Source organism: Octodon degus, unplaced genomic scaffold, assembly GCF_000260255.1.
Source record: "Octodon degus isolate 3935 unplaced genomic scaffold, OctDeg1.0 scaffold00012, whole genome shotgun sequence".
Lineage (NCBI taxonomy): Eukaryota > Metazoa > Chordata > Mammalia > Rodentia > Octodontidae > Octodon > Octodon degus.
The window spans coordinates 5,172,976-5,197,888 of record NW_004524588.1 but is presented as its reverse complement, the minus strand read 5'-3'; the positions used below and the strand labels follow the sequence as shown (position 1 = coordinate 5,197,888).

General features: G+C 34.0%; 1 protein-coding gene across 5 annotated transcripts in view; it reads right to left on the bottom strand.

Annotated features, from left to right (window-relative positions):
* Window positions 1-24,913, bottom strand: part of Atf7ip (activating transcription factor 7 interacting protein) — a 152,686-nt gene that overhangs the window by 13,594 nt on the left and 114,179 nt on the right. For all 5 annotated transcript variants that reach the window (XM_023709495.1, XM_023709496.1, XM_004626085.2 and 2 more), the window contains 4 exons: window positions 19,721-19,785; window positions 6,253-6,331; window positions 4,068-4,223; window positions 1,091-1,273 (listed from right to left, as the gene is read on the bottom strand). In XM_023709495.1, coding sequence (XP_023565263.1) covers window positions 1,091-1,273; window positions 4,068-4,223; window positions 6,253-6,331; window positions 19,721-19,785 — 483 coding nt within the window. The remainder of the gene's footprint in view (window positions 1-1,090; window positions 1,274-4,067; window positions 4,224-6,252; window positions 6,332-19,720; window positions 19,786-24,913) is intronic.

Below are 24,913 nucleotides of genomic sequence, written 5' to 3'. Positions count from 1 at the left end.
ACTATCATCTAATATTATTATAATTTCTTTATATAGCTAGATTTGTCCTATCAAATTTTTCAGATCTCTCTCTCTCTCTCTCTCTCTCTCTCTCTCTCTCACTCACACACACACACACACGTGTACATTTATATACATGGGTTTTTGGGGGATATATGCATATTGGTGATATAACTGTGAAGAATGAAAATAGAGAAAAACAGCAGAAAGTAAAGGGAAAAGGCTCAGTAAGAAGATTAGAGTAGGATGCTTAGAGACTATGGACGAAGTTCTATTTCTAAACCTCGCAGAGAGTTCATAGGCCGTTTGTTTTATCATTTCTCTTTAAACTTTAAATACAGCTTTTACATAAACTTGTATTTATACATTTTACTAATATATATTTACATACATTATATTTACATATACAGTGTATATAAGGATATCATATATTACAACATATATGTAACATATTACCTATATACATGCATGCATACACACATGTACAACTAATAGAAAAAATATGTAAGAAACTACAAAGTTTCTCTAATATTTTCATTTCTTTTCCACCTTTTATATCTTTAAGACTTTCTTCCCTTGGAAGTTATACTTTACCATGATTTTTATCATATGGGCCAAGCAACATTTGATTATTCCTAATTAGATAGGGTGTTTCTTAACACAGTAAAGTACATCCCAACATCAAATAGCACAGTCCATAAAGTTAAACATATAGCACACGTGTTCAATTTTATCCACTTCAACTTTCTAAAGAGGAGAAAAGTGAATTAATAACAGGATTTTGTGGACTACTTTTAAAAATTATATTTGAGAAAACCATACATTCATGATATCCAACATTATGTTTTGAATATGTGTAATGGCTGAATCAAGCTAATTAATGTATACATTACCAACTTTTAAGTACACAATTCACTGTTACTAACTATGCTGTAAAACAATGTTCTATAATAGGTCTAAACTTATATAGTAAGTGTTTCACATATTGAATAACTTTTTGTAAAATCTAATACTAATACAAGCTACTTCAAATAAATGCTTAAGAGAACTACTATACTTCAGAACCATGTATAAGAAAAAAGTCTCTTACTATTTTGAGGATTGACCTGTCGAACAGCAGGAGCCTGCATAACAGTTCCTCGTAGTGGGGCCTGAGCTGTTGGTGTTGGCAGAGTGGTATAAACCACTTGATGGTTTGCAGGAGCTCTTGGTACAGGGAGTCTTGTGGTCACCTGAGTTACTGGACGATGTGTTACATTCACTGTGGTTGGAGCTAGTGGTAAGCAGAAAAATATATTAAGGATGTAGTAGATATTATGTTAAGCAAATAGTATTAAATGGTAGTTATCCCTGTATAAAGTCTAATTAACTACAACAGGGAAAGAGAGCTTTCAGTTTCCTTTGTAATTTTGTAAGGAAGAATGATAGAGCTGACAAAATTAACAGTATTAAAATCCAAGCTTCAGAAAAAAAAAAAAAGTACCTCAATCATATCTAATTCTCTTCTAACTCACCAATTTGGCTAGATGACAATCATGTGAACATTTTTTAAAAAGGACCTAAATTTAAGAATATAACTGCTTGGGAGGCTGTAAACAGGTGGATCATTACGAATCCAATCTAGTAGTGAGACCCTGAACACCCTGCAGACCCTTCCCTAAAATACAAAAACAAAACAAAACAAACAAACAAACAAAAAACCTGCTTTAAGAGTGACTTAAAAAAGTAACTTTTTCCTCTTCAATTTTGAAGTGCTCTTAGTAGGGAAGAATTACTGGCTATCTGGGCCTTTTCCCAAGGACATATAAATCTAAAATTATATTGTCATTCCCACAGACCATGAAAGTGGCTGGTTACTTCAATTAATATGTTTGCACCCCCCAACCTATGTCTTTTGTTGCCTAATGTATTCATATTTTGTCTGCCTCTCCCTTGTTTCAGCATTCTTTGTATCTATGTTCCAGAGAGCATACTTGGAGTAATGTTAACATATTTATTTTTAACAACTGAGTCCTAAACATTTACTTACAATATGGAATTAATATATATATATAATTTTGGGTGTAACAGTGCATGCCTGTAATTAGAGCATTTTGAAAGGCTGAGCTAGAAGGACATGAGTTTGAGAGCAGCATGGGCTACCAAATAAGTTTATAGTCAGATTGAACTACATAGCAAGACCCATCTTAAAAAAAAAAAACAAAACTATGATATTTCTGATTTGTTTTAAGAGATGGGAGTCTGTTGCCTAGAGTGGTCTCAAGCTCCTATGCTCAAGTGATCCTCCAGTATTAACCTCCCAAATAGAGAGGACTCTAGGTAAGGGCTCCCAGGCCTGACAATTGCAATGACCTTTTTTTTTTTGGTGGTGGGGAGGCTTTTTTTGAGACACAGTCTCATTAGTTAGCTCAGGTTGGCCTTGAATTCACTATGTAGTCCAGGCTGGCCTTGAACTTGTGAAAATTCTCCTGCCTCAGCCTCCCAAGTACTGGGATTACAGGCATGTGCCACCATGCCCAGCAATAAAAGTGACTTTTAAGAGTTAATATTTTCTTGTCAGTAACTCTAAATCAGAATTACGTTTCATAGATAATTATGTCATAAAAATTTACTACGTATTTTTACACACATTCCCCCCCCCCCCAATACTTGGGATTGAACCCAACTCAGGACAAAGCTGCATGCCCAGCCTTTTTTATTTTTTATTTTAAAACAGAATACCTCACTAAGCTGCCCAGGCTGGGCTTGAACTTGTGAACCTCTGTCCTCAGACTTGCAGAGGGTCTGGATTATAGGCATGAGCTATCATGCCTCACAGAGAAAATGAAATCTATAATAAAATAATTAAAACTTCTGTTTACTAAAAAGATCCTGCAGTCTAGGGATGTAGTTTAGTGGTAGAATGCTTGCCAGCATGTATTAGGTCTCAGGGTGGATCTCCAGTACCAGAAAATTAAAAATAAATGCCTCTAAAGATACTTCAGCCTTTGTATCTCTTAAGTTTCAATGTCAGCCTTCAGAAGAGGGAAGAAAGCATACAAGAAAGAACAATTCTCTCTCCATTATGCTCATGTATTTTACCACATTTCCTTCTAAAATATCTAAGACAACTGTCATCATAACTTTATATGAATGCAAAGAAATAGGTACAGTGCTCTGAAGGTTACATTTAATTGTAACTGCCTACCCAGACAGAATTTCAATACAGTATTTCAATAGGAAAACCAATACAAAAACTGTTCCACAGTGGTGTCATACACACAGTTTTGCTTTGCAGTGTCAATAAAGTAAAATATGGTTTAAATGACAAATACTGGATAACCACTTAGAATGTTAAAATTGAACAAACTACACCAAACCATAGGGATTTACTGCCTCCAAATCAATTCCATAATTGAAAGTCTAGTTATCAAATAGTTTATTAAGTCACTAGAAAATAATCCTTTTCCTACAAGTTATTCTGATATTCTAAGTAGAAATTTCACTAAGTAAATCGCATTTAACTGAATGTTTTCCTTAATTAAAAGAGTGCTTACATGCATACTTTGCAGATACATCTCCAAGCAGAAGCTAATATGCAGAACAAACTTTCTTGATTGGCTTCTAAATAGTTTTGGTGACACAGGCTTTATTTTGAAAATGTTTGATGTATAATTTCTTGAAATGTAACAAAGTATTAGCATTTACTTCCTTATTGTGTTAGGCCAATTAAAGGAAATTCAACATAAGACTCACTTAAATAATTCTTGTTTGATCAATTATAATGTCTTGGTTGTACATAGAATAAATCATTTTAACCAACTCTTCCAGAGAAACTCCATCATTTCTGTTCTTCACAGTGGCAGATGACAAAGACACAGAGGTTAAATCTTCTTTGTAGCAATTCTCTACAGAACTGCTACTTAAGACAGCAAAACTAAGTTACATTACATTCAAAGAGACATACTTGATCTTCCAAGTAACAATGAGAATTATTCTTAATTTTTTTGTCTTATCTTTCCACTCAATTCCAGTCACAATTCTCTGCAGGAAAAACTAAAGCCTGGTCCATGATTCAGAAATTTTACCTGTAGGTAGTAAGTGTATCGTAGTTTGAGATGGTCCACTTGTTGGTACCCCAGATGGCTGAAGAGGTGGTGCTGGTTGGATGGGTTGTAATGGTCGAGGCATGGGCTGAGAAGAACCCATAGTTGATACAGGAGTGTGACTGATTTTTTTGGAGTCTGTTAATTAAAAGTGAGCTATTATGATTAATGATATAGAAAACTTTAGAAAACACAGGTCTTTCCTTTATAGATGAATTTTATTTTTACTCACTACTTAGATATCACATTTTCTGAATTGAAATCCATGCCAGGAGCTATTTAAATATTTTCATTGTTTCTTCTAAAGGATTCTAATTCACATTTATAAGAATTCTTCTAATTAAGAAAACTAGTTTTGATTCAATATACTATGCTACTAGCTATGCTGCTTACCTGAATATGTTATCTACATACTTGTATCAGTCATCCTCCTAAACAAATACCGTAAATTGACAAGTTTTTCACTGAGGTTTTGAATTTCAACTACTCAATGTTGTAGAGTTTTGTTTGCTAACACAAATAGCTACTTTATCATTACTATCTAGTCTCTAAAGTAAAATATACACACAATGTCTAGACTTATGAAAAGGTGTTCAAATGCCTATCCAGTAAATGTTTATATGTCTTAAGAGAAATTCCTGAAAGAAACCACTATAGAGCACTAAATGGTAGAAGCCAAAAGCCTATCTAAAATGAATGCTTATAGGATTCTGTCTTTTGGAATTCCTCACTAAAACGAAAATAAAACTAAGGCTTTAACAACTAATACTACTGGTGTTAGAGAAGAATAATGTACCTTTGAAATGGGAGAATTGAGAGAGAAATCCAAAGACAGCCAATGGAAAGAGCACCAGAAGTCCTGGGCACTACAGAGTGAAATCTCCAGAGCAATGAAAGTAACTTTGCTTACTTTATTTCTTAATCCAGAAGCAGTCCTGTCTGTGTCCTTGCAAAAATAACCTATATATATTTTTGTTCTTTAGAGATTCACTAGAGAAATATACCCATAAGAAAATAATAAAGCAATACAGGTAACTTGGAACTCTTAAAAGAATAATCATACCGGTATGAGTTCAATCCTAATGGATAAAATACACTTACCAATTTCCCATCTTGATTTACAAAATCAAAATGAAACAACTTTATTATTAAGTAATCAACTATATAGATATTAACTTTCACAGAACAAACTAAAATATGAACTGTAACATTTTTGGTTCTTAAAGTCCATGATCTTTAGGGGTGATAACTTACCATCTAACCTTATTAGATTTTTCTGACTGCATCACGATTGCTATAGTTTCACTGATATTTCCGTGATTTTTGTATACTCAATTTTGTAAAATACTTTATATCCTGAATCATACTAAAGACATACTATAAGTGTTACAGTACAATAGAGATTCAGAAAAGTCTAAGGAAAAAATCCCCACGGAAATTTAGTTCAATATTTCCCATTTAATGATGGAGCTTTTAATACAAAAACTATTAATAATGTAGAAGAATAACTGGAGTAGAGCTTAATATTTACCTAGTAATTTTCTAAATACTATAACTCAGAATACTGAGACTGTTCAGTGTTCAAGATACTGTCATATTTACTCAAAAAATGCTAAAGAAATTAAAAGAATCAAAATTAAATGCATAGAGCTGGGGAGATGGCTCAGTGGAATAAGCGCTTCCCTGGCAAGCGCAAGGACCTGAGTTCAATCCCCGGTTCCACAAAAAAAAAAAAAAAAAAAAAAAATTAAATGCATACACATTTAGAATTATCTACAGAAGACATATAAACACACAACTTTTTATATAAGAGTCAAAAGATCTACATTTTATTACTAGGCCCCTTATGATTCTGACATATCATCTCTAAATACTGTTAAGTTCCTTCAACTCTAAAAGGAGTATGACAAGTACAAGGGCAAAATGAAACAATATACACAAAACCAGAAAAGTGCTCTCTAACTGCTTTCCTATTTTCCTTTATACCTTGCGCAGACCCTTTTCAAGATTTGATTTTTACTTTTTATTTGCAATTTTAGAAACTCTCATTTTAAACTGGATAAAAATATACTAAACATAATGCTATAGAAATCTGCCTTCACAGAATACTTCAGTATATGGAAAAATGAGAGCACAGTATTCCTTAATACCATTACTATTTGAGTACCTTGTGAAGATCCACTTTCTTCATCATCCATTGTGAGATCGATGACACCACCTGAATCACTGCCAGTGGCTTTCCCACCCTGAAAAACAAAACAGCTGTATTCTGCAAAGGAAACTGGCAGATATAAAGGAGTGGTAATATCAAGAGAAAAGAGGAATAATGAGGATCCTCATTCAATGTGGATCCCTAAATGGATTTTTGTGATGTAACAGTTTTGATATTCAGGAGTTCAACTTCTGCCATGAAAATACAACTTTCAAATACTTTCAAAAGAAATTCTAGACTGTTAAAAAAAAAAAAAAAAAAAAAAGCACTTTCACAGAGGTACTGAAGTGATTAGATGTTTTAAACGCTATCAGATCGACTATAAGAATATTTCATTTTCTGACACTTGAAATGTTATTTCTACATGATCAATTAGTAATTCACCAAAACGTCAAAGGCAATCTTTCAAGACAGAATCAGATTACAAAAAGAACCTAATTCTGCTCTTTCTCTCTTAAAAAAAGTAGTATAGTATGACATAATAAGCCATTAATGGACATCAATTTTAACCAAAGTCAACTTGAAATCTAATCAAGAAAAAAAAGAAATCTAATCAAGAACCCCCCCACTCTAAAAAAATACATATTAAAAATGACAGAACAAGGTCTAGGGAGCTGGCTCAGTAGAATAAGCGCTTGCCTGGCAAACACAAGGCCCTGAGTTCAATCCCCAGTTCTGCAATAAATAAATAAATAAAAATAAATAAATAAATAAAATGGCAGAACAGTGAACAAAAAAAATAAGGCAGAACAAAAGAAATAGGACTCTGAAGTTAAAAAAGAATATTTTGCACTTTAATAGTTCCAAAATCTTTGCTATGAGAATTTGTGTTAAAAGCAACTTTCTCAATTTCTAAAATGTGGATGCTAAAGTTAGTGTAGGGATTAATCCAGAGAGGTATATAAAATGCTTAGTACTACACATTATAGCTGCTTAATAAATGATAATTTACACCGACATATACTGAATTAACTCCAAATAATCACGGTTTTCATTTGCAAAACTCAAAACATGTAAAACTGAAGAAAGTAATTCCTTGATTAGAAAATACAGGCCCAATAAAAAGATGATAATGTTACTCTAAATCTTATAGTTACAAATCTGTCTATGATTTCATAAAAGTGACTTACAAACACACCAGAAATTAAATTCAAAATTAAAAGTTCCTAACAAATTTCAATGAAAAAGAATCCATTCACTATACCATATTATTAAGGAGGTTCTCAAAATTCACTGTTGAAAGGGTTGGCTCAGCAGACTAAAGCACCTGCTTACACAGTCACAGGTACAGGGATTCAATCCTGTGCCATGCAGGCCCCACCCCCAGGGTGTTCGGAGATGGTGATACAGCACTTGGGGGGCTGAAAACAGGAGGATCATTACAAGTCTGATCTGTGTAGTGAGACCCTGTTGAGCTTGTACTAAATATATTTTTAAAAAGAAAAAAAAAATCTTTTTTTTTTTTTCCAGCACTAGGGATCAAACTCATGACCTTTCACTTGCAGGTAGGTGCTTATGCAGTTGAGCTATATCCATGGCTCAAAATGCATTGTTTTGACAACAAAATTGAACAAGAAAAAAAAACAATAATGTGGAATTAAGTTTAGGATAAAAATTAAGAGACGCTGACTCCAAGCACAGCCACAGATGTTGCCCTCAGTAGACAGAAAAGTAGCTGTTAAAAGCATGCTCACAGAATTTTTAAAAATGTGATATTAATGCATCCACAAAAAGAAAATGTCAAAGGGGCAGGGATATTAGAAGACAGAAAGAAAATAAGGTTTGAAAAGATGATTATCAAAATAAAAAAAAAACTGGGCATGGTGGCACACACTTGTAATCCCAGCTTTTGGGAGGCTGAGGCAGGAGGATCACTACAAGTCTGAGGTCAGCCTGGCTTACAAAGTGAGTTCAAAACCAGGCTGAACTGCACAGTAAAACCCATAGCAGAAAGACATGTCAAATTTAAAAATAAAACAAAAGAGGTAGGTAGGTCAAAAGTAGGCTGAGGGTTGGAAAAAACTCATGGAACTTGATGGTAGGTTAATCAAACATTTTGTCTTTTATACAATGAGAGAGGGGAAAAAGGAATAAACATGAAAACTCTGCAAGACACATTTAAGAAGAAACATTTCAGTAAAAATGCAAATGACAGGGAAGGGGTCAAATTATCTGAAGAATTAAATACCAAAGACTCTCCAAAATTAGCTTAAAAAATTAACTGAAAAATTCAGCAAGCTCAATAAATCCCACGCAAGTCAACTATTAAGAAATTCACTCCTAGATATACTGTGATCAAACTATCCAATGCAAAGAAAATGCTGCATTCAACTAGAAAACATCACATGTTACAAAAAAACAAAGTTACTATTCTTGCTTAGAAACTTAGAAGAAGGTACTAAACATATCTAAAGTGCTGGTAATTTTTTAAACATCTAAACGTAGAATTTTATATTCAATGAAGCTCTCCCTGAGAAAAGAAATCAGTGATATAGTGCTGGCCTGGCAAGCTTGAGGTCCAGATTTGAAGTCCTAGTACTCCCTGCAATCCCCATCCCCACCCCCCCAAAAAAAGGAAAAAAAAAAAAAAAAAAAAAAAAAAAAACAAACCAAAAGACACAAAATCAAACTATCCGATGCAAAGAAAATGCTGTTCAGATACATTAGAGCCTAGAAAAATCATCCCTAGCAGATCCATCCTGTAAGAAGAATTTAAGGAAATTTTTCAGTGTAAAAGGAAATGCCAATATGGAGTACAGAAAGGAAAGAAATGGGCTGGGGAGATAGCTCAGTGGCTTATGCACCTGTCTGGCAAACCTAAGGTTCTGAGTTCAATCCCTGGTACTAAAAAAAAACAAAAAAATTAGGGCTGGCCAAATAGCTCAACGGATTAAAGCACCTGCAAGTAGAAGCAGGGTCCGGGGGTTCAATCCCCAGGGCCTGCCATGCCAGCCTCGCCCCCAGCATACACTGAGATGGCAACTGAGACTGGGCATGGTGGTGCGCACTGGTAATCCCAGCTCTTGGGAGGCTGTAAACAGGCAGATCACTATGAGTCAGAGCTAGAAGTGAGACCCTGAACACTCTGCAGACCCTTCCCTAAAATACAAAAAAAAAAAAAGGAAAGGAAGACAGAAAAGGTAAATGTGAGGATAAATATTAGACTACATATCTTCTATTCTTAATTTTTTTAAAATGTTACAAGGCAATTAAAAAACTATGCATTTGTAAATTTATAACACGTAGAAGTGATACAGAATATAGTATGTAAAGATAAGACCACTATATCAAAACAAAAATGTAACACATAAAGATGGGGACGTGTATATGTAAATGTAAATATAAAACTGAAAAGCTCCTATCAGTAATCTATGTAATTGAACATTAATTCCAAGTATAATAGTATGACTTTATGATTCAGATACATATTATAAACCTGAGGGAAACAGGCATAGTGTCTAGGTCCAGGTGTATGTACCAAATTCCAGTTAACTGAGAGGGTAGCACGAAGAAAGCAAATTTAAGGTCAGCCTGGGCAATAGGGCTAGACTCCTCTAATACAGAAATTATGAAACCTAGAGTAACCCAGTTTTTGAAAATGTAAATATATACCTAAAAAGTCAATAAAGAATTAAAATAGAGTATCTAAATAAAAGGCAGGAAGTAGGAGTGGGAAAGATGCTGCACACAAATAAACAGATTTTGAACAAAAAGAAAATAACAAAATAGAAGACCTTTGTACAACCACATCAACAGATGTATTAACTGTAAAAGGATTAAAAACTTCTATCAAAATGTAAAGATCATCAGATAGGATAACAAAACAAAATATCGAGAGAATATTTACTTACTTACTTACTAAGATTTACTTTGAATAAGAAGACACAAACAGAGCCAGGTGTGGTGGCACATACCTATAATACCAGCACTCAAGGCAGGACAATCACTTGAGAGTTCAAGGCCAACCTGGGTTACAAGATGAGTTCACCAAAGAGAGTGAGAGGAGAGAGTCAGAGAGAGAGAGAGAGAGAGAGAGAGAGAGAGAGAGAGAGAGACAGACAGACACAGACAGACATGAACCAAAGCCAGACAGACAGACAGACAGACAGACAGACAGATATGAACCAAAGCCAAAAGAAGACAGGAAATTATAAAGATTAGATCAGAAATTAATGCATTGGAGATGAAAACAATACAAAGAATAGAGACTGGTCATGGTGGCATACACCTGTAATCTCAGCGCTTGGGAAGCTGAAAATAGAATCACTATGAGTCCAATCTACATAGTGAGACCCTGTAGACTCTGTACCAAAATACAAAAACCAATACAAAGAATAAATGAATTAAAAAGTTGGTTCTTTGAAAGAATAAATAAAATTGATAAACGCCTAGCCAACCTAATCAAAAGAAGTAAAGAAAAAAACCAAAATTCATGGAATAATGAAAAGGGCAAAATCACTACAGACTCTACAACAATTCAGATCATCAATACCTATTTCCAAAATCTTTACTCTCACAGGACAGAAAACATAGAGGAAATGGACAGTTTCCTAGGTACATATGAAATGCCAAAGCTGAGTCAAGAAGATATACAAACTCCAAATAACCCAATAACAAGAAGCAGAGTTGAAAATGTAGTAAAAAAAAAAAAAAAAAAAAAAAAAAAAAAAAAAAAAAAAAAAAAACCTACCAACAAAGAAAATTCCAGGTCTTGATGGATTCACAGCAGAATTCTACAAGAAATCTAGAGAATATTTAATGCCAACTTTTCTCAAACTCTTCAATGAAATTGAAAGGGAAGCAATTCTCCCAAATTTATTCCTAGAGGCAAGTATTACTCTGATTCCAAAACCAAAGAAAATCCAACAGAAAAAGAGAACTACGGGCCAATCTCTCTAATGAATATAGATACAAAAATCCTCAATAAAATACTAACAGGGCTGGGGAGTTGGCTCAGTAGAGTAAGCGCTTCCCTGGCAATACAAGGGTCTGAGTTCAATCCACAGTTCCACCAAAAAAAAAATAAATAATAAAAATAAAAAATACTAGCAAATAGAATGCAGCAAATCATCAAGAAAATTATACATCATGACAAAGTGGGATTGATTCATTACAGGAATACAGGGATGTTTCAATATACACAAATCTATAAATTTAATATACCACATCAATAGAAACAAGACCAAAAACCACATCATCATCTCAAGAGATCCAGAAAAAGCTTTTGACAAAGCACAACACTCAAAAAAAAAAAAAACCCTACAGAGAATTGGAATACATGGTCTATATCTCAACCTGATAAAAGCCATCTATGAGATACCAACACCCAACATCATACTAAATGGGCAAAAACTGAAAGCTTTCACTTTAAAATCAGGAAGAAGACAAGGATGTCCACTGTCTCCACTCCTGTTTAATATAGTTCTGGAAACATTAGCCAGAGCAATTAGACAAGACTGAGACATAAAAGGAAGAAGAATTGGAGAACAAGAAGTGAAATTATCATTATTTGCAGATGACATAATACTCTACATAGAAGACCCAAAAAACTCCACCAAATATTTTACAGATTAACCACCAAATTCAGCAACATAGCAGGATACAAAGTCAGCACCCAAAAATCAGTAGCATTTTTATTTTATTTTTTTCTGTGTATTTGGTACAAGGTCTCACTACACAGCTCAGACCCATAGTGATCCTCCTGTTTTCAGCCTTCCTAGAGATGGGATTACGAAATTACAGGCATGCACTACCATGCCCAGATTCAGTCATCAGCTCAGCATGACTAGGGGTGGGGCCAGCATGGTATGTAGTACCAAAGATTGAACCACGGGCCCTGCACTTCCTTAATTAGGCACTTACTCCATTGAGCTACCTTGTCAGCATACTAGCATTTTTGTACACAAAAGTGAACATAGAGAGATATTAGGGAAACCATGCCTTTCACAATAACATCCAAAAAATGAAAAACTTAGAAATCAATCTCACTGAGGGAATAAAGTATTTATACAATGAAAATTATGGTACATTGAGAAAAGACATGGAAGATGATTTGAGAAAATAGAAAAATATTCCATGCTTCTGGATAGGAAAAAACAACATCATTAAAATGGCCATACTTCTGGAACTGCTATACAGATACAATGCAATCTTTTTTTTTTTTTTTTTTTGCGGAGCCAGGGATTGAACTCAGGCCCTTGCGCTTGCCAAGGAAGCATTTATTCCACTGAGCCATCTCCCCGGCCCCTACAATGCAATCTTGATGAAAATACCATCGGTATGCCTCACAGAGTTAGAGAAAACTCTCCTCAAATTCATTTGGAACCAGAGACCCAGAATATCAAAAGCAATCCTGAGAAACAAAGCAAAGGCAGGAGGTATCACAATCCCTGACCTGAAACTATAAAGCTACTGTGATAAAATCAGGATGGTACTGGCATAGAGACAGACCTGATGATTAGTGGAACAGATCAGAAGATGCAGACACAACTGCAAACACATGGGACTACCTCATCTTTGATAAAGGAGCCAAGCAGGCTCAATGGAAGAAAGATAGCCTCTTTAAGAAATGGTACTGGAAAAACTGGCTTTCCACTGGCTGAAAGCTAAAACTATACCTATGCCTATCATCATGCACAAAGCTGTAGTCCCAATGGATCAAAGATTTAAATATTAAAATAGAAACACTAAACCTTGTGGAGGAAAATGTAGGTAAAAATCTTAAAAGACATAGGGGTAGGTAGAGAGTTCATGAACCAAAACCAAACTGCAAGGGGAATTATTTCAAGGAACCACCAACTGGGTTCTCATCGTTTTGGAAAGTCTCTGCACTTCAAAGCAAACCTCCAACAGAGTAAGAAGAAAACCTACAAACTGGGAAAAAATTATAGCTGTATGTTCCTCAGACAAAGACCTTCTATCTAGAACATACAAAGAATTAAAAAAAAAAAAAATCAGGCCCCCCATATTCAAAGACCCAATCCAAAAATGGCGATCTGAGATGAACATAAACTTCTTAGAAGAAGAAATACAAATGGCAAGTAAACATAAAAAAAAGAGATGCTAACAACCAACATCATACTAAATGGGCAAAAACTGAAAGCTTTTTAATGAAAGCATATGCAAAGGCAAATGGATGAAACTAGAGAACATACTCTTAAGTGAAATAAATCAGACCCGTGTGTACAAACATCAATTGTCTCCTTAGTGTGAGAACTTGAAAGAGAAAAATGGAATCTGAAGGGTACAATAGACACTGGTAAAAGAGAATGAGTTATTCAAAAGGAAAGAGTTACTGAGTTTAGGAGAAGGACAGGAGGGGTGGGGAGAGATTTATCCACATATGTAAGCAGGATGGTTTAGACAACTTGACTGTGCATTTCTGCTGGCCTATGGAAAGAAGCAGTTAATGCTTTAATTTATTTCACCTCCTCTTGTCAGTTGTTTCTCCTTTTTGTCTTAATTTCTTATACATTACTTTCTTTTTTTCTTTCTTCTTCTGTTACATTTATATCTGGTAATATGAATAACTGGTTGGAAGTCAACACTATGTAGTACAATAAATACTGTGAAATTCATATTACTTGTTAAGTGAAAATCTGTATAATTTGTAATTTTTTGTTTTAATTCTAATTTGTACTCTCTAATTTGTGCAGACTGGTACAACCACTATGGAAATCAGTGTGGAGACCACTGAAAAAGCTCAGATTGGAGATTCCAATGAAGCCAGCTATTCCCCTCCTGGATATTCTTCCAGAAGAACTGAAAATCTCCTAACACAGAGATATATGTGCATCCATGATTATAGCAGCACAATTTGTCATCACTAAATCCTAGAAACAACCCAGATGCCCATCAACCAATGGACATATAAATATAAAAAATATAGGGCTGGGGAGATGACTCAGTAGAATAAGCGCTTGCCTGGCAAGTGTAAGGGCCTGAGTTCAATCCCTGGTTCGGGGGGGGGGGGGAGATGAACTAAATAACATGAAAATGAGACATGTAGGAATTTGCAATAAAACTCTTGAAGATAAAAGCATATGTAAAGGCAAGGACCTTCTGAATAGAAGCCCAACTGTCTAAAAAGTAACATCAACAATCAACAAATTACAAGAAATAGTTGTTATAATTATAAAACTTCCATAAGGCAAAAGAAACAACCAATAGAAACAAAAGACCACCTTCAGAATAAACAATTTTGCCAAGTACTCTCCAGACAGGACTAGTATACAGAATATACAAGAATTCAATGTCCCATTCAAAAACAGTCCATTAAATATATTTTCTCAAAAGAAGAAATACAAATGCTAAAGGGTACATAAAAAAGTATCTGGCATCTCTGGTCATTAGAGAATCCAAATAATACTGATATTCCATCTAATTCATAAAGAGTGACTATCATTAAGAACTTAAAAAAAAAAAAAATTAATCCCAGCACTTGCAAGGGTGAGGCAAGAAGACTGCCATGAGTTCAAGGTCAGCCAGAGCAACATAGTTCAAGGGCAGTCTGAACACATAGCAAGACCCTGTCTAAAAACAAAGAAACAAACAACAAAAAACCAAACCAACTGAATGAAAACTGAAAGAACCAGAAAAACAAAACAAAACAACAACAAAATGTTCATGAGACTATAGGTAAAAAGGAACCCTTCTATATTGTTGGTGGAAATATAAGCTAGTATAACCACCCTGGAAATTTGTATGACGTTGCTAAGAAAACAAAAACAGAAATTCCTTTTGATCTAGCTAGAGTTCTTTCAAGTATCTTCCCCAAATAGTTAGAAACCATCACAGTACAGTTATGTATGTATGCCCGTATCTACAGTGCACAACTCATAAGAACTAACTCTTAGAAACCTGCATGTCCAACGCATGAATGAATAAAGAAAATGTAGTACATATACACAATGAAGTATTAGCTATAAAGAAGTATAGTCATTTGTAGAAAAAAATGGGACCCTGAGACCACAATTATAAGTCAAATAAGTTTTAGATACAGAAGGTTAAATATTACACTGTTTGTCTTATATGAGACACTCAAAGTACATATATGTTGGGATCAAAATAAAAGATGATGTGAAAGACAGACATTACAAAAATGGGAGACAGGTGGATGGGAGGAAACAAATGGAGGGGAGGGAGGAGGAGAAAAAGAGAATCATGATGAGAAATGCATATGCACCAATTCCACATAATGAATGTATTTATTATATATTGCAATATATGCTAAATAAAAAAGAGAAAAAATTGCAGGACACAGCTAAACCACTGCCCACAGAAAAATCTGTAACATAGAATTCTTATATAGGGTAAGAAAAAGATATAATAAGTTAATCTATTAAATTAAAATTTTTATTCATAATAAACTAACAGAAATAGCTTGTCTATTATCACATACTACAGGTAAGTTTTCCAGCTAGATTTTCTTTTAGAAATACAACCAGCAGACAGGTCTGGTGGCCTATGCCACACCATTCTGGGAGGCTGAGGCAGGAGGATTCAAGTTAGACCTCAGCCTGGGTAACTCTCACAAAATTAGAAAATTATAAAAGGGCTGGGAACATACCTCAAACATGAAGGCCCAGGGTTCAACCCCAGTACCACCCAAAGGAGAGGGGGTGAAACTGGTTATTTCAATAATTATTAAGAGCATTTTTAAGACTGTCATGATATTTAACATTCTCAACAGATTGCTATTTTACAGTCTCTATATTTATTAACATATCTAATCTTTATAATAATCCTTTGAAGTTAAGTATTACCATTATATCTGTTTACAGGTAAAAAAAAAAATCTTAGGTGTGAAGTAACTTGCCAAAGGTCACTCACCATTAAGTAACAGGACAAAAGCTACAATATCTGACTATATATTTATTATTTCTATGCCATGATGTAGAAACTGACAGATTCATATAATTACTACATGCATGTTTATCTTTTTTTCCTACCAACACATTATATCTGAGGATATTAATCTAATCAAAGATGACATGTTTGTATCTCTACTTACACATATTATTTAACCTCTCAGTTTGAAGTCATCAAATATATCAGCTCCTGAAAGTATTTCTACTATTGTTTTCATTCTACATTTCTTTTGCTCTGATAAACCACAGCTGTTAATATAATCTGCTAATGGGTTCTAGTTCTATGCGTCCTTCTACAGTGAATTAGCAAATGTATGATCTTGACTTCTTAAAAGCCAGAAGTTTTATAAATTTTACTGACAATAAGTTATCCAAAAATACGTGTGATGGTTTCTGTCTAGTTGTCCCCGCAAGCCTCATGCAGTCATGGGGTAGGGACTTCTAGAGTTTGAGAATAACTCATAATCCACTGGGATTATGGGTATGCATACTTCCCCCACTGTAGGGCAGATAGCCTGAATGTAATGTAAGAGAGACAGAGAGCAAGCAGACTTCTCTGTTGCCATCGTTGCTGTTACTCCTCCATTTTGCTCTTGGTCTTTGCTGTCACCAGGAAAGGATCCTCTCTGCCCTGTGCCACTCTGTTTTAGAGCCAGCCAGTGTGGATTGAAATCTTCAGTAACTGTGAGCTAAATTAAATCAACCTTTCTTTCCTTCATTTTGGGTGTCAAATATTTGTCCCAGCAACAAGAGAAAAGTAACTGAGACAATATGTATGGATAGATATACAATAACATAACTCAATATATGAAAAACATAAGAGAACTTTGGAAAAGTCTTCACTGGAGAAGTTGTTGTCTAAATACAGCTTACACTGTATTAGGTATTAAGATAGCCTAAAAATATACTATATTCAAAGTCCTTATATAAAGGAATTAAGCATCTGTGGGCAACATGAAACCAATCCCCCACAGATACCAAGGGATGGACGACTGTAGAAATTTAATGAACTCAGTATTGGACTGCTTTGAAACTGAATTTGGTGCTTGATGATTCTGACATGGAAATTCTGTACTGGCACTGCTTGTTTGACACTTGGCGCGCAAGTCAGAACCTGTCCCTGTCAGCTACCTTATGACTTGGCTACCCTATCCAGCCCATACAATTTAGTTATTACTCCTCAAGTACCCAAGTCCCACTGTATTCATCAGCTAATTAGGTATGGTTGAGCAACAACAATATCATAGCCATTCAGATTTCTTCTAGTTTAGGAATGTTATAAAGTACAAGTAGATTTGGCACAAAAAAAGTCAATGGTTATTTTGAAAGTGACAGCTCAAGAATTACAGGATACCTGTTTCACTTGAATTTTTATCTGCTAAAAGGCAAATAAGGTAAAAAGCTAACAAGGACTAATTTATCTAGGCCAGGCATGGTGGTGCATGCCTGTAACCCCAGAACTTGGGAGGCTAAAGCAGAAGGACTGCCACAAGTTCAAAACCAGCCTGGGCTATAAAGTAAGTTCAAGGGCAACCTGAGCTGCATAGTGAGACCTGTCTCAAAAAAACAAACAGAAGAAACCTTCTAATTCTTGAAAATCAAAGTCATATAGTAATGACGGTATCTGCAACAAATACAGAAACTATCTGTACCAACTGTGACCCTGTAACGGAAAATACACAAATACTTTATGTAATAGTTTATTATATAACAAAATTCTTACTATATTTAATATTCACACCCTTAACTGACACGCATTCAAAGCTGAAACTTTCCTATTTCATCCAAAATTTCACTTTAAAAGGTTGGGTGCTGTGCTGAAGTACTTGCATGTGCTTATATCATGCAGTACAATACAAACTAAATATTTTGGATTCTAAAAGCTATGAAGTATGGAATAATATACAATGCTTTAGATTGCCTCGAATAAACTGGGTATCATGGGATTTCTTTAACTAGATTTTTGTACTTTTAATTTTTCAATTAAAAGTATATTAAGCTTTTATAGTCACCTAATAGTGTCTGTATATGTAGATATTTTGTTTAGTATAGCATATATACTAAAAATTTCAGCAAAATACTCCTAAACTGTGGTTTAATAAAACTTATTTGCAATGATGAAACTATTCTATAACTGTTGTCCAATAATGTAGCAAAATGTGGCCTGTAAAGTTAAAATTGGCTTATTTTAGCCAGTTTTTTTTTTTTTTTTTTCAGTTAAATTTAAATTTAAATAGCTATATCTGTCTGGAGAGTATAACTCTGTAAGATCCACTATTTTTACAAAATGATAAACTACAGTCATTATAATGCTTGTTTTCACGAACTAAAAATTCTACCTAGCTTGTCAAAAGCAAAACTGAAAGAAATGGAAAAATAACTAAAATATCAGGAAGGAAATAAAGATATTTATGAATTTCTTGTTGCAATTCAAGTTTACTTTGTAAAATGAGACTTCCTATAGATTTTCACTTAAAATTCACTTAAGAGTACTGGCTTGGAGCACCAGAATGCCACAAAAAGCAAACGTATAAAGCATCTGCTAAGTTCACTGGTATATATCTATAGTCCCAGTTATTCAGCAGGCTGTGGCAGTTTGCTCAACAAAACAAGAACTCCCATAATTTTTTTTTAAAAAATCTACACTATATATATATATATATATATATATATATATATATGTATGTATATCTTTTATTTATACCATGTGTCTTCTAGAAAAATACCTCATACAATGTTATACAACTCTAAATTTTAATATTACACATAAAGCCTGAAGTCTGTAAGATTAAATATTTTTAAAGCTTTTATTTATCTATAAACATAGATAGTGTATATCTAGCTTTGATCTAAGTCATTATTTTAAAGGAAAAAGTCATAATTATTATGACCTTTTAAATAATTTCATATATTTGTGCCTGACATACTCAAGACTAGAAATAATACTTGAGTTTCTTAAAAGAAAGGAAGAAAATAAATATTAACCTCATTATAAATCTACTACACCTACAGCAATATACAAAAATTAGGAATATCACCATGAACATAAGAAAATGGTAGTTACTCTATTATTGGGAGGTTAATATTTATTGAAGAAGTAACAAGACTGGTTAAGTGTTAATTTAAAAAAAAAAATCACAGATAAAAAACTTACTTCTCAAAAGTCTACCTTTGAGGAAACTAACATGATTATGGGGGTGGACAGGGAGGAATGGAGCAACACCAGGGTAGGCCACAGAGATACTTTCAAGAAGACAACAAGAAAAAGTTCATGTGATGTAGACTGAATCTTTACAGTACATGAAAGCAAACAATTTTTTCAATTATATAATCTAACCAGTCAGTAATATAATCAACTAATATCAGAGAAATAATACACAAAGAAATTCAACTCTTGTGAAGCATTAAAGAGAAGCTATGAGAAAATGTTTGGACAGTTGTAGTTTAAAAAAAAAAAAAAGTAGTTTTCATTGTAGCAGAGGCTACTGATGAAAATTCGTTTTTCTTTGGGATTAATCAGAATTTTACTTTGAAGTAAAAGGGAAAATCATTACCTGTGCTGTGCTATCAGCTGCTTTCTTATTAACAGAAGCATCTATTGGTTTGTTTGTCTGGTTTTCTGAGAAGGAAAAAAAAAAAAGCCATTTTAAAAAACCATCTATGTTATACAAAAGGTCAGGCTGCTGTACATACAATAATTTGTGTAATTTATTCCAAATATTGTTCTGTCAATATATGTAAATAGATTCTCTCACAGATCACTGCTATAGCATCTTTTAGAAAGGCACATTTATAATACAGAAGAAAAATCTTCATCACTGACCCAAGCAATTTAAATTCTATTCTAAGGAACACCCTGGGAAAATAAAACAGAACTTTAATGCTTAAATTGAAGAAAATGGCTAAACAAAATATAATCCTTCCATAGTACAGTATGCCTCTTTGGGAAAAAAATTCTATTTTTCAGTAGCTCAATTCAGATTACTTTTTATTTATTCATTTTAAACTAATTTGATTGATTTTGTGGTAAAAATAAATAAATGTTATTACAGACCAGCATAAAGTATGTATGTGTGCGCGCGCACATGTGTGTGTGTGTTTCTACCCTATTTTTAAAGGCGTACTGGGGAAAATATATTAAATTACTGACTTCTATCAGATGTGTCTTTTGCTCTTTGGTAGCTAATTACATTATCAATAGTTTAACTGAAACACTTCTTTGTTTTTCTAGAAATAACTTTTTCTTGTTCAAAATAGGGCATTCCTTTCATTTGCAAATCTTCAGTATACATTCAGAGGAAAAAAATTTCGTTTAAACAAACATAAAGCCATTTTTTCATATTACATAAATAATTCTACATTTTTTAAAGTTAAGTAGGATAAGTATCTGCCTGTTAAAGGAGGGATCCTAGGGAAAGGAAGTAAACTGCCCTTAACAATTTTCTGAATCATTTAAATTCTTTCTGTAGGAAGAATATATTAATTTTTTAAAAAAATTATTGTAAAATTATATTATTTGATTTAAATGAGCATATGTTTTAGACTTGGAAGGTCCTGAGAACTGTTTAACACAAAAATAGTTCCAAGTTAGTGATCCTATGTGCTGGAGTGTTATCACTAAAATATACTGGTAATATTACCAAAACATCACATTTTTTATATGCAGTATTAAAAAGCATTTAGATGTGAAAGTCTGATTTTTCAAACAAAAACAGAAGGTAACTTTACATGAAAAGTAGATAAGGGAGCTTCATTTTTATTTTCTGTTGTAATAGACTCATGCAAAACTTCCTAAATACTCAGGCTACTTACGAAAACATCACACGTTACATTTTCAAAAACTAACATTTTGTTACCCAACATGATTCTGACTTGTTTCAGGGCAAATAAATTAACTATAGAACTGTAGTAATATTTTAAATTCTCGATTATTATGACCTCCTGTATTACAGGCTCTTTCTTTGACTTAATGTAACGTTTTGCATTAAATTTTCACTACATCTTTTTCCTGTCCTACTATATTCTACCTTAGATGACTTCTGAAAGTAAAAACATCAATTTATTAATCAACTAATCAACAAAATTGGTCAAGGTGTGAAATCAAATTATAACTCAAAATCTTATTATTTGGGACATATTTCTATCTCATCCTTCAAAGATCATTTCATGTAACAAATGCCACTTTTTTTTTGTATTTTTTTTAGGGAAGGGTCTACAGGGTGTTCAGGGTCTCACTACTGGATTGGATTCGTAGTGATCTGCCTGTTTACAGCCTCCCAAGAGCTGGGATTACAGGCGCGCCACCATGCCCAGTCTCAACTGCCCTCTCAGTGTGTGGCAGGAAGACAAAATCTTCATTCAACTCTTGTCACTGAAGAGCTCAAAAAACATTAAAGGAGTTTTGCTTAAATTCTTATTCTCATATACTCTTAAAGTAAGAGATGTTTAGTGAAATTTAAGTTATAAATGAATTCTGTCCAACTTTCTCCCAAATCAGCATTTCCTTGAAGTTGACTTTAGTAAACAGTACTAGCAGTTAAAGACTTAACAAAGTCTTAAGAAACCGTAGTATCTTTAGCATTTCTCTCACCCTTTAATCTTTTGTCAATAAATTAGCAAATATTGCCAATCCTATCTTTTGAATAACTTAAATTTTTATACCACCACATCTTATCTAGTTCACTACAAGTACTTTCCTAACTTTTCTCCCTCATTCCATTCTTATCCCTTCTAAACCATTTTTTACATTGCAGCCACTATTAAAACATGTCACAGTCCCTCTCCTCAAAGGCCATCAACCTCCTTTCCCACATCTTTTGTTCATTATCTCATACCTTTTCCCCATGTCCCCTCATATCTTCTCAAAGAAAACAGCATGCCTTATTATTTATCACCCATATAATTATGCAATGGACAAGTTCCCTATTTAACTGCAAGCACAGGACTACTCTGTATATCCACAAAACCTCAGACCACTATAGGCAACTCAATACTTCATGAGCAATTTGATAATAGCTAAAATTTGATCCCTAAATTTCCAGAAGAGCTGAAGGAAGATATTTACTTCACTATAAATGGAAAATACTGACTTAGATTCCCTAATAGAATGAACTATAATAAAATATACACAAATATGCAATTATATATCATATTCTTTAAGTAAGTAACACATAAGTATAGGAATTAGAAAATTTTAATTATATAACCTAACTAGCTATCACAATAGGGGTAGTACAAGAGTTTAGCTTCAACTTTCACAATCAATAAAAAATTGCCATTGAATTTGTTATCTTAGGCTTTTAGAAGAGTAAACCACCACATACGTATTTTAATGTCATTTATGGTACACATGAAATTAGGAACAATTAATATATATTTTTATAAGAATTCAGTGCAACATAAGTTTTTTTAATAGTTACACTAGAAGTTCTACAAATCATCATTTTAATTTGTCTACCACAATACATTTTTATCTGTAAATTAAATGGAACTTGAAATAGATCTGTAATCTAATGCATACATGAATATATTATATATGCTAAAATACAAAAATTTATCTCAAAAATAGAATGCTACAATGAGAATCATTTTGAACACTATTAATCATATAAAGCAAATAAATTCGTAGGATAATGATACATTATTATTAATAGAGTACAGCAACTAAATACTTTCAGAAGATACTCTTTTTGTGCTATCCAATGTTCATAAAAATTTTCAGTGAACATTCATATGAAATTATAAATTTGGGGCCAGCCAGATAGCTCAGCAGATCATGGCACATTCTTAGGCAGGTGCAAGGACCAGAGTTCCATCCCTGGCCCCAGCCCTGCCCCCAGAGTGTACTGAGACGGCAATTGAGACTGGGTATGGTACTGCATGTCTGCAATCTAAGCGCTTGGGATGCTAAATACAGGAGAATCACTACAAGTCCGATCTGTGTAGTGAGACCCTGTACTAAATACATTAAAAAAAGACGAAGAAGAAGAAGAGGAGGAGGAGGAGGAGGAGGAAGAAATAATAATAATAATAATAATAATAATAATAATAATTATAAATTTGGTCTTTGTAGATGTGTTTAGGGGACAGGCATTCATAATATAAAGAAAATATTCTGCTGAATTTTCTTTCTTTGAAGGCTCTGATCTTTTAAGAAAATACTATATTCTGGACTACATCTTATTAGGAGCTCAGGAATCAAAAACATTGTGAATTTCACTTCAAAACTTCATAAAGGGGCTGGGGAGATGGCTCAATAGAATAAGTGCTTCCTGGCAAGCACAAGGGCCTGAATTCAATCCCTGGTTCCGCTAAAAAACACAAAAAACAAAATAAAACAAACACTTCATAAAAAGAACACATTAAAAATCAAATTAAAACAGTGCCCATTATAAATCATTTGACACATTAAAAGCAACTAAAATTGAGAGAGAGAGAGAGAGAGAGAGAGAGAGAGAGAGAGAGAGAGAGAGAGAGAGAGAAAGGAAGGAGAACAATGGAAGAATGCCCTCCTCCAAAATCTTGTGATCTCAGTTAAGAGCAAGAATCTCAAGAGCTGAGCATGGTGGCTCACACCTGTAAACCCAACACTCAGGAAGCTGAGGTAGGAGGACTGTTGTGAGCTTGAGACCAGCCTGGGCTTCAAAGTAAGTTCAAAGTTGGCCTAAACTGCATAGTGAGACCCTGTTTCAAGAAAACAAGAGGGAAAAAAAGTAGGGAATCTCTCTTTGTGTTACAAACATAAAACAGTGACTAAGAAATAATGCAAAATCAGCTAATGCTAACACTATCGCTGTACTATGCAAATATTAGATTATAAGCACTATTAAACTTAAGGTTTTTTTTTTTTTAAACGTACTTAGTACAGGGTCTACAGGGTCTCACTACACAGATCAGATTCATAGTGATCCTCCTGTTTTCAGTCTCCCAAGCACTGGGGTTACAGGTGGGTGTCACCATGCCCAGTCTCAACTGTTATCTCATTGTGCCCCAGGGGTGAGGCTGGCACTGCATGTGGTGCCAGGGATTGAACCCTGGCTCCGCTCTGCCAAAGCAGGTGCTTTAGTCTGCTGAGCTATCTGGCCAGCCCTTATAAGCACTATTAATAGTAGTTCCATTTTCTTTTTTTTTTTTTAATTTTTAAATTTTTTTTATTTTTAATTCTTTTAGTTAGGTCTTCCCTGCCTGTACTACTCTAAGGGAACATGCTGGGGGCAGAGGGCAAGGGAAGGCTGATATTTAACAAATTCTGTGTGGTTTGTTTAATCGGTTCTGTGTTGTGCATTCTTGAAATTTAAAATATAATGAATTGTTGAAGGCTGGGGGAACCATGACAAGATGATTCCTCAGAGTCCCATTGATCTTGAGCATTCTGGTTTCTTGGTGCATCATGTTTCATTTGCTTTCTACACCCCTCTGGCCAGAGACACTGCTGAATACACCACAAAAACCAAATATCTCTCAGTGACCTCAGCACCATTGCTCCATTTGCTCCCAGGTGAGCACTCAGGCAAATATCCACAGAGGCTACAGACAGCATATGTACGGTTCTGTTACATCCCATACATTACCCTTTCACGTACTAAAGACATTTTCTCTTAGAGATTTTCATTTTATATCTTTAAAAAAATCTTGTGTTAATTTGCCTCCATCTTTTCCTTGGCTAAGGACATCCCAGAAATAACGTTTTTGTTGTTATGATGTTGCTGTTCACAGCTTTTCTTTTCTTTTTTTTTCTTTTTTTTTTT